Consider the following 14,209-nt stretch of genomic DNA (forward strand, 5'->3'; position numbering starts at 1 on the left):
TAAAATAGATATGTGAAATTCAGAAAAATTTAAAAAACACAATTTAGAAATATTTTTCCCGTTTTATACAAATATATTTATCCAATATAAATATACCTGTACCGAAAACCGTATTGGTAATTATGCGAAATAATAATATTAAAGAAAAATAAATATATTTTCAAAAACCAAAAATTTACCAAAAATGTATATAAAATTGGATAAATTTATTTTTTTTATTGGAATATATTTTATAATATCGAAAGAAACAACCAAATTTTATTTTTCGAAAGATATTAACCGGTTTAATGGAAGAAAAAAAAAACAAATTTGAGTACCCTGCACGAAAGTCGAATACAAAAATATCAAAGTCGAATTTAGTCGATTTTGACAAACCTTGTATTTTGATTGTGCTCTAAGAGTCGAAAATCGATGTGTAGTACCCTATTAGCATATGATCGTATGAGAGGGAATAGAAAACAAGTAACAACAACAAAAATACTGAAATATCACCAGCGCACAGTGGATCCACTTGTATGGAAAAGTGGCCAAAAATATTTAGAGTGTAAAAATCAAGCCAATGCGCCGATTACAGCTTTGTGCTGCTGCGAAGAGTGTTTTAAGAAACCACGAGCGTGACATTCTCCCCCCCCCCTTTCCCCTCTGGAGGGGGTATACGGTAAGAATTGTTTTATGCTGTTAATACAAAATCACATGAACATAGTTCCCGATTATCTTATGATGCAAAAATAGACTTGGGGAAACAAAACAATCTCGAAAATAATATAAAATCCTACGAATTTAGCGGATTAAAGAAATCAATATTTTTGTCTGAAAATGGGTAAAAGTTTAAATATAGATCTTATAGCGTTCTTCCTGGAAAGCACATACCGCCAACTTAAGACTAATTTGGAAGAAGATTTCTTCATCTTGCCACTGATGCCAATTATGTTAATGTACGTGGTCAGATAACAGAGTTATACGCTAATATATCCATAGACCCTACTCTGGGGCAGCTTTAGTCAGCGACCCGCCATTTATAGTCTGGCACTAGATGGCAGCTGATTTTAATACTGAATAATCTTAAACCCATGACCTACTTTGGATAATTATTCCCGAGGTGGGCATCATGACGAAAACCTTAGGTCAAATTTAAGTATATAATCGAATTAGCATTACAAAATACACTAAGAAAATATGCAGCTAACTAGAATTCCACAACACGCTAAAACATTTTTTTAATGAAAATTAACCTATTACCTCCTCCTTCAAAATCCACTATAATATTTTGCTATACATATTAGTTTCGCGATATTTTGAATATATTTACTTGTACTTAAAACATAGGTTGTACTCGCAACAAAAAATATTAGTCAAATGTTCCGACTTTTGAAGCTATTGTAACGTGGTTTTCTCGTCGGCTGGGGTAATCTCAGTCGCGTCCAAGGTCTCCATAAGGACCCACTTAACCTTACGAAATGAAAAGACTAGTATTCTCCCTTTCCTGGGGGCTAAATCGGGGATTTATTGATTAAATACTAATTTACAATCTACTTGTGTTTAAATGCGATAAGAATCAATTCAATGGGTATATATTTGGATTAATAGTTTGCGTAAGTATACGATGAATTCGATGTTAGGCTGCAGATGATCGGGAAGACGATGAATTCGGTGTTCGGCTGCAGATGATAGGGTAGACGATGAATTCGGTGTTCGGCTGCAGATGATCGGGAAGATGATGTATTCGGTTTTCGGCTGCAGATGATCGGGAGACGATGAATTCGGTGTTCGGCTGCTGATGATCGGGGAGACGATGTATTCGGTGTTCGGCTGCAGATGATCGGGAAGAAGATATGTTCGGCTGCAGATGATCGGGAAGAAGATATGTTCGGCTGTTGATGTTCGGGAACACGATGGCTTCGGCTGTTGATGTTCGCGAACACGGCTTCGGGTGTTGATGCTCGGGTATCAGTGTTCGGGAGGCGATATCTACGGCGTTCGGATATTGACGCGATAAATTCGTCGCTCGGGTGTTAGTCTAGGACTACGGTCTAGTTTCTACAGTGTACTACTATTACTCAAACAGTGGAACAGATGACCCGAAGGCCCTGTAGAACTGAAAACCCCGAAGGTCCAGTGCCGAATGGAACAGATGACTCGGAAGCCCTGTAGAACGGAAAAACCCGAAGGTCCAGTGCCGAATGGAACAGATGACCCGAAGGCCCTGTAGAACTGAAAAACCCGAAGGTCCAGTGCCGAATGGAACAGATGACCCGAAGGCCCTGTAGAACTGAAAAACCCGAAGGTCCAGTGCCTAATGGAACAGATGAACCGAAGGCCCTGTAGAACTGAAAAACCCGAAGGTCCAGTGCAATTTATTAGATACCACAATTTAATGGGTAGCTTCCAAAAGGTATTCCCAACTCGGTAACACCAAGGTGTACGTTGGCGGATTTAGAGCAGTCTTTAGTTCCAACCCGTGTAGCTAACTCCCTGCAGTAGCCAGCTCGCCATTTGCCTCCAAAACTGAAATACTTTAATAACTATGAGTATGAAGCGAATGAGAATTATTCGCCCTAAGTATAAATTACGATGGTTGCATAAATACACTGGAGTTAAATTTAGCAGTGTGTGACCTGTGATGCCTAGTGTCAGGTAGACAAGTGTTGTCGAAGCGATGTATGTAGGGGCGTTTCTTGGTAATAGTTGTTGTATTATGTACGTGAACATATTGTCACGTTACACTATTCTTAAGAAGATCGCGTTCGAATGAAACAAAAACTAATATATTTTTAAAAGGTCCATGTCATAGCTGTCAGAGTTGTTAGATGTTGTACCAAAATTTTGACATTCATTTTTTGATTTTCGGCCAATGGTTGGATCCACTGTGCAGCGGGAAGGAATGCAATAAGAGAATAATGAAAATATAAGAATTGTTGGTGTCACTTGTTGGTAAATAACACACACGAATTAATGCAGCGCGAAGTTCGAATTTATGAGGGAATGAAGCACAAAAGGATGAGAAAAAAGAGTAGAAAACTTCTTTTATGCAACAACAAATGCAATGAAAATTGAACGAAATAATGAGAAATTATTATTTTTTTATTAAAATAACCACAGAATGGATAATTTTAACAGGAGAAAACACAAATCCACTTTTCTCTTAGAAATAGAAGAAAAAACCGACAATCTTCCACCGAAATCGCGTATTAAACGGAATGAAATGACGTTTTGCCAACGGCAAATCACAAACTTACCTTAGATTTTGATGGAAAAAAAAATTTTAGTATGTATGGGATGAAAATCCAAGCTGGAAGAGTAATCGGGAGCTGGTTTTGTATACGGCTCGAACGGACCAAATGAAAACACCAAAAATGAACGTCGGTGGGTTTCCTATCGAAACTGAAAAAGCTTGAAACCCAAAACAAAGAAATATTGTTGGAAACACAATATTTCTCCCAGATTGGATTGCGTATAAAATAAAAGAAAGTAAAAACACAAGCGGAATCAATTTGTGAATTTGAACAGAATAATGTTTCTTTTTATTGAAAGAAAATGGAAAGTAAGTTGTGGAGATCGATTCTTACCGAATGTAACAAAGGTGGAATTGCAAGTGAGTTGAGAGAAAAATAGAAAACTCCGAGAAAGCACAAATGACATGATTCGAATAAGAAAAGCAGAACGCATACACATGCATGGGTATGAATAGGTGAGCGATAGTGTGAGGGAAAATAGATACGGAGAATGCCAAAAGCCTGAGTTGCCAGAAGTTGACAAGGACTTCTATGACCCAGGATTTTGACATTAACAGCGTTGTAGATAGGAGTACTTCTTTAAATAAGTAAAATGCAATTTTAAATTTTATGTTTTTGTTCCATTTGGTTTAAAATATCAAAAGAAACTAAAACTATTTTTTTACATTTTCTGAACCAGCTGTCTTTCAGTTCTTACAAAATATTGTTCGATAACTTTCTGCAATTTTTCATGCTTGAGAGAGTAAAACTCACTGAGAGAAGTTGGTGGAACATGCTGAGTAATTATTGCTAGGAAAGTTTTCGTACAGACCTATTGTCACAGAATGGTGTCTATTAGCCAGGGCTAGGCGATGGGAGTCACTTTTGTAATTGTGTGTGTAAACATGTTTCACACCGACAATAAAAAAGATAATCTTTGTTTCTCAAATTAGAATTTTCAAAATATGTACTCAAAAACAAACCCAACATACCAGTACTGTAGAATTTGTTTACACACATTTATTTGCAATTTAAATAACTACGACAAATTTGTATATTGGGAAACTTGGAAAAAAAAAACACAATTGCAAAATATATAGGTATTGTATGACGAGGGCTGCTGTTAACCCACTTTGTTTAAGGTTCTTTATTGAGAACTTGCAAGTTTTTGCTTGAGAAATTTCTTCTAGCAAGATCTTTCAAGACACACGTATTGTTTATGACAAAATTAAAATATTTTGAAAACTTCAACTAAAAATGGTGTTTTGGAGAAAAAATTATACATTTTTGGAATATAGTTGAAATAATGCCACACACTATTCAATCACACACGCACACAAAGGGTTCATCGACAGCAGCAGTTTGGCAGTAAATGTATGGGCCACATTAGAAAAGAAAAATAAAATTTTAAATAAATATGGAGTGTACGAATAGTAATTCCAAAGACATAAATGGTCTGTTCCAGAACTGCAAATACCTATTAATTTCTACTGCAATCCCACGGAAGCGGGTTTTTTCGTACCGGATTGACCCGAAACCATAGTGTTTCGGCCAGCGGCTGTCAACCCAGCATCAAACCTACGGTTCTATGTAGGTTTTTATGCTGCTACAACAACAACAAACAACTAATTTCTACTATTTTTTCGATATCATAAAGGACAAATTAATATCGTAGTAAAAATTTTAGATTCTTGCAGGTTTTGGAACAGATATAAATATATTAAGATGGAACATTTTAATGTTATTATACTTTAACATAATAGGTCTGTCTGGTTTCTTTCTCAGCAAGAACTTTCTTGGAGAGTAAGGAGTTTTTATTCTCTTTTGCAAGAAAACTGTATAGAGTAAACAGACACTTTCCCAAAGCAATCAACTGACTTGCCAAAACAGACCAATTTGCCCGCATCGAAGGAACTAAAACAAGCAAAAATGTTGTATTTTATTAAAAATGAAAAAGAAAATAACCCAAAGATATACATAATCTTTCCGTTGTCTTCTATTTGTTTCTGTTATACACAAAAATAAAACTGCATGGCATTTCTGTCAAGTGTATGTGAACTAATAGAATTGTGGAAATCACAACACCATCTAATATCGATTTCAAAAAGGGATACTTACACATATGTATAAGTGTTAAACCATAGCAAACAACATTTTTAGCACATCGTGCCAAGTAACTCACGTTTTTTTATTTTATTAAATTTATTTTGTTAATGTCTTCGTGATCCATTACAATTTATTTTTTTCTCCACAATACTGGAGTTAAAGAATGATTCTCAAATTCACTAAGCTGTGTTCTTGAGCAGTCGGTATGATGTGTAATCAGTCATACAGTAGAATGCTAAGTTGGGGAGGAGGAGTGGTTGAATGGATGGATGCTTATATAATATAGGTTGTGTTGAGTTCTTGGTTTAGAAGCATATATCCTTACGAGTTCAACTCTAACTTTAGGATAAATGCTCCTAAAACGTATTCTATTCCATTCGTAACAAACGTCAGCTATCTGTCAAATGCAAAATATATCCTAGATTATACTAAGACATTTTGTGCATTCGGTGTCGTAACTTCGATTATGATACAATCATACTTATATATTGTATGTGTAAATATGTGGGTGTTCTTATGATAGTATGTATGCTGTGTGGCTATGTACAGATATTTATAAATTACACTGGTCAACACGACTTTTGTTTCAAACGAAGTTTTTGTTTTTTCTAAATGAAATCTGCGAGTTTTTTTTTTCAAATCCGGTCGAGGTCAGCTCTTGCTCTTGAGATATACGAGTTTTACCCAGAATTTCGCTATTTTCGGATACAAACAAATATTTTTTGTGGCTTTTTCGACACTAATATATTAAGGAGATGCTGTACGTTCGATTCAAACAGTTTTTGAGAAATAGTTATAGTGAATATATATCAAAAGAATATACAAAACATACGACACACCTTATAAAAATTGCATATTTTGAGTACTTTAAGCTGTGATTACGTCATCGGAGGAAGTCATAGGATCATATATATAATATAGTATAGACACCCTAAGCATATCCGGTGTGCCATTCGAAGATTCTTTGACTTCCCCCGATTACGTAATCACAGCTTATAGTACTCAAAATATGCAATTTTTACAAGGTCCGTCGTATGTTTTATATATTTTTTGATATATATTCACCATAAGTACTTCAAAAACTGTTTGTATCGAACGTACAACATCTCCTTAATATTTTAGTGTCGCAAAACCGACAAAAAATATTTGTTTGTATCCGAAAATAACGAAATTCTGGGTAAAACTCGTAAAAACCGATTTTGAGCTATATCTCAAGAACGAGAGCTGATGGAGAAAAACCGCAAACGGATTTGAAAATAACTCGCCGATTTTATTTAGAAACAACAACAACTTCTGCTGAAACATTCAACTTTTTCAATTTTCTTGAGCAGTGTTATTGTTGATATCAATAAGTAGTAAATATGCCGTAATTAGTTGTAAACTCCACGAACCATACCTTCGCGATTACGGGAGTGCCATTTGCATGTGAGAATGCGTATGTACGTCCTTCGAAAGGATGCATTGCAAAGGGCATAACAAACGGGATTGATTGTTGAGTTAATATAGCACAGGGCGTAAAAAAATTCCCACAATTCGTTGGGTATGCAGTCGGAACAGGTAGTTAGAGGTTTTATTAAAACTAGAATGTTGTACGGTGTCCAGGTGATAATGAAGCTTAACAAAATAGCTGAGAGTGTTTTTGCTGCTTTTGATTCTTGCCGCTTTTCTTGAGATTTCTTCTTTTTCTTGCCTGCGTTTCTAGATATGGCGTGTGTGGTTTTCCCTAATTGCTTGGGAATAATTTTAGCATTTAACGGTATGCGAACATCTGGAGCTATGTGAGACATTCTACGTCCCAACGGCAGACTATATTCTGAATCCCTCGATGGTAATGTTCGTCGCGGAAGAATATTTGTGGGACCGATTGGCGAGTCTTCATGAATCATTTTAATAGAAGGTGCCATTTCGATGCCATTACCAGCGTTAGCGCCATCAGGTGGAAGGCGTATCAATATTGTGTATACCGATTCCTGACTAACCGAACGTGTAGCCATTTTATTGTTGTTCGACAGGGATCGTGTGTCTCGATTTCCTCCAACTGAGTTCATATCCTGCATATGTGACAATGGCGTCAGCGGTGGTCTAAGTGGTATAGGTGAGACATCTGGTAGTAAAATACTCGGTGGGCGCACTCCAGTCACACTTCCGCCAAGTGAATAAGTATCACGCATCATATTAGATGTACAACTGTAAAAGATGCAAACACAAGTTAAGCTTAATATATATTAAAAAAAAAAAAAAAATCTAGAAAGAATAACAAAAAAAAAAAAAATAATTATGTTGTTGTATGATACACTTGTATCGATGTAATATGCTCGAAAATGTGAAGATGGTAGAAGAAGTGTCACACACAAAAGTCAATTTATTACAATATAGCGCTTAGACTAACAGCTGCTAACAATTTTGTTCATTTTACCCATTGTCGTAAATCAGCCCAATGGATCGAACATAAACAGTCAAAATAAATTGTTCTAATTGAAATATATGTTGAAATCCCAAATTAATGTACGTATACTAAACAATAAAACAATTCACTGTGCTACTCCAAAATTAGTAGGGGTTCGGATGTATTAATTCGGAGTCCAAGGAAAACGAAAATGCCTTTGTTACACTTTACAATAACTTCGATGTAAGTATAAGTTTCGAAGCATTGCCAGAGAAGCCACATCCACGGTTAATATGCCTGATGACCTGCGGAACTAACAGCGAGAAATGAGAAATTAACAAGAATTAATATCAAATGATCTTCGCCCTAACAGGCAAAATTTCAAATAAATAAGCCAGCTTGAGCCATGCGGAGATTTGAACACACGTCCTCGAAAACGCATGAAAAATGTTATCACGCTGTTTTAGGCCGCCATCAGACCATCTGCTTTTTCACATGTATGAATCAGCTGTTCTGTACATTAGTATACCCAAAGTGACAACATACATATGAAAAAGCAGATGGTCTGACGGCCGCCTTAGCGTTCAAAGCCAAAACTCACAACTTGCGAAAGCTGCTCTAAAAAACGTTTGTCGTGGAATGCATGTTGAATGAAAAAAAAACTAATCACTGCAAAAAGCACATTGCATTTGAAAAATCAAAGTTCGATGGCAAGCTTGGTATCTTATTTACAGTATTCGCAGTTACAATATTACAACAACTTCGATATAAATACAGTCGAAATCGCTTATAACGTCGGTCAAGGGACTGACGAAATTCGGACGCTATAAGCGATAAACGATTTTCATAAAATGAGGTGACTTTGTACAATATAGTGATTTCTGGACATAAATATGTTGGTTTTTGTAAAAAAATATTTTCCTACTTTTTCGTATAAAGGGCTTCATAAGCTTTAGATCTTACTCAGATCTGAGATTTTAAAGGCTTTACAAAACATTTTGTTTGACTGTAACATCTTCTGGGTATTTTTTTAAGTTTCTAGAGCTAGACACGAATTTGACACATATGGTACTTGCGGCATCTTTGTGTGTATTTGCAATAATTAGAAAGAACTTCGCTAAAAATCATATAATAAAGTACAGAATGTGTCGTGAACCTCATTTCACAAAATTTCGTATTGTGTTTTCAGTTTCTCACACAACGCTATTCAAAGAAAGAGTTCAGTCGAACTTGTTTGTTGTAAATCAATCATAGGTTGTTGATCGTAATTCAGTTGTTAAACCCCATCATTGAACATGTTGTACATATGTTGGTTATTTTACGAGTACATATTTCTGACCGCTTGTTTGAGTTTGAAAATAATGAAGGGGTTCGGATGTATCAATTCGGAGTCCATGGAAAACGAAAATGCCTTTGTTACAATTTACATTAACTTCGATGTAAGTATAAGTTTCGAAGCATTGCCAGAGAAGCCTCTTCCACAGCCGATATGCCTGAAGAGCTGCGTAATGTGGTGGTTGTATGGGTATCTCTTCGGCTTTCCTTTTTCAGCTCATTTCGTAAATTAATTTTATAACGGTAAATGTAGAGAAAACGGGATATCTTAGATTTTTTAACGGTCATAACTTATTTTTTCCGCAACGGATTTCTATTAGTATCTATCTTCTTCTTTAGAAAGGTCGAATATTATCTTTCAAACATGTCATATATTTTAAAAATTGGTTATAAGATGGTTATGTTATAATAGTTGAAGTGTGACAAAACGCATAAAGATACCAATTTATGATTTTTAGTTATTTCTTTTTTATTTAATACTAGATACTTCCTAACATCGGTATCCTAGTGCGTATTCTTGTTGATATAATATGTATAAATCATAGTAATCATACGCATGGAACGTATGATTGTTAGGTCAATCATTCCAAATAATGACAAGCACACGCACTGAGGTTCCAATATTAAGAACTGCAAAATATTGCTGAAACAAAAAGTTATTGATATTTTGCCTGCTAGGGTGTAGGGATACGTAAAAGTCGGAGTCAACTATTATTCGTAGTCGACCATTAGTCGTAGTCTATTATTATTCGTAGTCGACTATTAATCGTGGACGACTATTAGTCGTAGTTGACTATTGGGTGAGCTAAAACCGCGTAATGGACGGTACTTTTTTGTACATATGTACATCACAGATTGCATCAACAAAAATGGTAGATTATATTCGATTATGATCGGTTTTCCGTGGTTAACGAATAATCGAAATTCGACTTTTAGTACACTCTCAAGAAATCGACTAACCGAAAATCGAGTTTAATGTTTTTTTTACGAAAACCGTATAATCGAAAAACCGATTATTGCATTTTACTGAGTATCCCTACTAGGGTGAAGATCATTTAATGTTAATTTATTATATTATTGTTATTGTTTATTCCATATTGCCTTATTTAAAAAAGAAAATTTTTAATGTTGAAAATCTAAGAAAGCTCGTTTTTTTAAAAATAATTCAAAGTGAAGCAACATACTGTCTACAATTGTATAATTTCAATTCTTTTACTTTATTTATTACTGTTTGATTTGAATTTAACGTTTAGTTGTATTTTATTTGAATTTAACGGTTAAATTTAAATTTTAGAAAATGAATATTTTGTACAATGAAAGCATCCAAGTATTTTTTAATCAAATTTTTGTCGAGACCCACACATCAAGATTATCATATTGGTTAAATTTCTGGGTATTTACCATTTGGGTATATCCCCTTATTCCTTCTCCTAGTTAAATCGAAAACATCCCCATCTTCCTGCCTCATTTATCTTAAGACAAGTATGTTAGAACTTTTCAAGTCGTTATATGCACACATTTACAACTTCAACGGATCAGTATTCACCATTCTGACAATGCACTATAGGTTAAATAGCCCATTTTACTGACTAAAAGTCTGATTTCGCATCTTATAATTTCACCAGTTTGGTATTACTTTTTTGTAAAAGACATGTCAAAGCAACTAAAAATTAATTTAGTTTTTGTATTTGTCATTTTACCGTTACATGGTAAGTTGCCAAATGTGAACTTTTTCTAACCATAAAAAGTGTACCAAAATCAAAACGTTTATATGAGTAATGAATTGACAAATGAGTATTCGACGTCTGTTTATCGAAAATGTGTAGATATCTTCTTTTTTGTTCATAAATAGTCATTCAATAACAATTTTGAGGTTATATAATTTCGTCAATATTTGGCAATGGAAGGAAAAATTAAAATGCGTTCCCTGATTCGTGGCAAATCCTGAAAGTTATATGTGATATTGCTTAAATTTGCTGGATCCGAGTTATGTAACTTTTGTCAGATAACCCAATTTTCTGACATATTGATTTTTTTGACGTCAGAAGTAAACCTCGTACCAAAAATTTTAGCCAAATTGGAGCTTACAGCAGTATGATGCTTTAAAATCAAAAGAATTACAACTCTTCTATAAATCTTTTTAATTAAAGTGCAAAACATATCAGAAAATATACTCAGGGTTTCAAGGTAAAGGTACATAATAGTTTAAAGGCCTCTTTGCATTAAAACTACAACGAAACACAACTGAAAATGCTTTTACGTCGATGCCTTCAATTTTGTTGACAAGCAACAGGCTTTTCAGCTTTGGTCACCAATGGGTTAAGGTACCTGTTGTGGAAAAGGGTTAATTTTTAGCCAACATTGTCCCGTTTTCCTTTACGAAGCTAAGAAAGCTATTCTGGTTTAAACCCAATACTTTTTTCAACTGTATGACTTTTGGCCAGTAAAATGTGCTATTTAATCTATAGTGCAATGGGGTAATCCGCATTTCCGTCTCTTTTCGAGACATAGACTTCCGAACATTTCGATTAATCAATTATCTAGACAATATTTAATTGAATTGTAAACCTGTTGTTCAAGATATTTCCATTATTTATTGACACTTTTTCCACAATGATATGATACATAGATTCGTGTAGTTGTTGTTTTTCTTTTTCGTATATTTCAAGTTTCCAAGTTTGACTTTCAGTGGATTTAAATAAAGTTTGCCATTTATATGTCAAACTAACGGACATACAAATGAAAGTCAGTATAACGATAAAAATAAAACAAGGGAACTGATGAGATCCAGTGGCGTGGATCGAAACTATAGTATTCCCTGCCTTACCCCTTGGCGAACAATGCCAAATCTTTTCCACTAATAAAATAGTTGTTTTAAAATATTAAAACAACAACAATGGGATTAAGCCAGACTATTTTGAAAAAACAAAATTGCAAACGCTATCCCAATAAAAAAACGCCACAATGCTTCAAATTGAAGACACTGGCACGACGTGTGTTGTTTTTGCTGTAAAGCAGACCAACCAAATTTTGGTGTGTGCATTTGTCGAAATTCGACAACACACACAAGTGGAAGAGGTTTGAATTGTTTCGCAGACACTTTCGTCGGAGTTGTATGAGGTTGCCAAGGAAAAACTTATCATTGAACTTTTTTCTTTGCTTACCTTTATACTTCGAGCTGACGATTGATGTTTGGGTATAAAACGTTTCTTGTTGAAGAAGTTATTGAAAAATAACTTCGGTGGAGAATATCCACAAACAAGAAACAAGGGAACTGATGAGATCCAGTGGCGTGGATCGAAACTATAGTATTCCCTGCCTTACCCCTTGGCGAACAATGCCAAATCTTTTCCACTAATAAAATAGTTGTTTTAAAATATTAAAACAACAACAATGGGATTAAGCCAGACTATTTTGAAAAAACAAAATTGCAAACGCTATCCCAATAAAAAAACGCCACAATGCTTCAAATTGAAGACACTGGCACGACGTGTGTTGTTTTTGCTGTAAAGCAGACCAACCAAATTTTGGTGTGTGCATTTGTCGAAATTCGACAACACACACAAGTGGAAGAGGTTTGAATTGTTTCGCAGACACTTTCGTCGGAGTTGTATGAGGTTGCCAAGGAAAAACTTATCATTGAACTTTTTTCTTTGCTTACCTTTATACTTCGAGCTGACGATTGATGTTTGGGTATAAAACGTTTCTTGTTGAAGAAGTTATTGAAAAATAACTTCGGTGGAGAATATCCACAAACAAGAAACAAGGGAACTGATGAGATCCAGTGGCGTGGATCGAAACTATAGTATTCCCTGCCTTACCCCTTGGCGAACAATGCAAAATCTTTTCCACTAATAAAATAGTTGTTTTAAAATATTAAAACAACAACAATGGGATTAAGCCAGACTATTTTGAAAAAACAAAATTGCAAACGCTATCCCAATAAAAAAACGCCACAATGCTTCAAATTGAAGACACTGGCACGACGTGTGTTGTTTTTGCTGTAAAGCAGACCAACCAAATTTTGGTGTGTGCATTTGTCGAAATTCGACAACACACACAAGTGGAAGAGGTTTGAATTGTTTCGCAGACACTTTCGTCGGAGTTGTATGAGGTTGCCAAGGAAAAACTTCTCATTGAACTTTTTTCTTTGCTTACCTTTATACTTCGAGCTGACGATTGATGTTTGGGTATAAAACGTTTCTTGTTGAAGAAGTTATTGAAAAATAACTTCGGTGGAGAATATCCACAAACAAGAAACAAGGGAACTGATGAGATCCAGTGGCGTGGATCGAAACTATAGTATTCCCTGCCTTACCCCTTGGCGAACAATGCCAAATCTTTTCCACTAATAAAATAGTTGTTTTAAAATATTAAAACAACAACAATGGGATTAAGCCAGACTATTTTGAAAAAACAAAATTGCAAACGCTATCCCAATAAAAAAACGCCACAATGCTTCAAATTGAAGACACTGGCACGACGTGTGTTGTTTTTGCTGTAAAGCAGACCAACCAAATTTTGGTGTGTGCATTTGTCGAAATTCGACAACACACACAAGTGGAAGAGGTTTGAATTGTTTCGCAGACACTTTCGTCGGAGTTGTATGAGGTTGCCAAGGAAAAACTTCTCATTGAACTTTTTTCTTTGCTTACCTTTATACTTCGAGCTGACGATTGATGTTTGGGTATAAAACGTTTCTTGTTGAAGAAGTTATTGAAAAATAACTTCGGTGGAGAATATCCACAAACAAGAAACAAGGGAACTGATGAGATCCAGTGGCGTGGATCGAAACTATAGTATTCCCTGCCTTACCCCTTGGCGAACAATGCCAAATCTTTTCCACTAATAAAATAGTTGTTTTAAAATATTAAAACAACAACAATGGGATTAAGCCAGACTATTTTGAAAAAACAAAATTGCAAACGCTATCCCAATAAAAAAACGCCACAATGCTTCAAATTGAAGACACTGGCACGACGTGTGTTGTTTTTGCTGTAAAGCAGACCAACCAAATTTTGGTGTGTGCATTTGTCGAAATTCGACAACACACACAAGTGGAAGAGGTTTGAATTGTTTCGCAGACACTTTCGTCGGAGTTGTATGAGGTTGCCAAGGAAAAACTTCTCATTGAACTTTTTTCTTTGCTTACCTTTATACTTCGAGCTGA

The 14,209-nt window shown here is 35.1% G+C and overlaps 1 protein-coding gene across 2 annotated transcripts in view; it reads right to left on the bottom strand.

Annotated features, from left to right (window-relative positions):
- Positions 1-1,472: 1,472 nt before the first annotated feature.
- mAChR-A (muscarinic Acetylcholine Receptor, A-type) overlaps positions 1,473-14,209 on the bottom strand; it is a 43,921-nt gene continuing 31,184 nt past the window's right edge. Inside the window, exons 5-6 of one of the 2 annotated variants that reach the window (XM_073990818.1) lie at positions 6,715-7,505; positions 1,473-2,864 (exon numbers count right to left, since the gene is read on the bottom strand). In XM_073990818.1, the coding sequence (XP_073846919.1) occupies positions 2,761-2,864; positions 6,715-7,505 (895 nt within the window). In that variant the 3' untranslated portion in view covers positions 1,473-2,760. Of the gene's footprint in view, positions 2,865-5,419; positions 7,506-14,209 lie in introns of those variants that run through there. The other variant, XM_073990819.1, reaches the window with a different exon arrangement.

Source organism: Musca autumnalis, unplaced genomic scaffold, assembly GCF_047663935.1.
Source record: "Musca autumnalis isolate F117 unplaced genomic scaffold, ASM4766393v1 scaffold_5, whole genome shotgun sequence".
NCBI lineage: Eukaryota > Metazoa > Arthropoda > Insecta > Diptera > Muscidae > Musca > Musca autumnalis.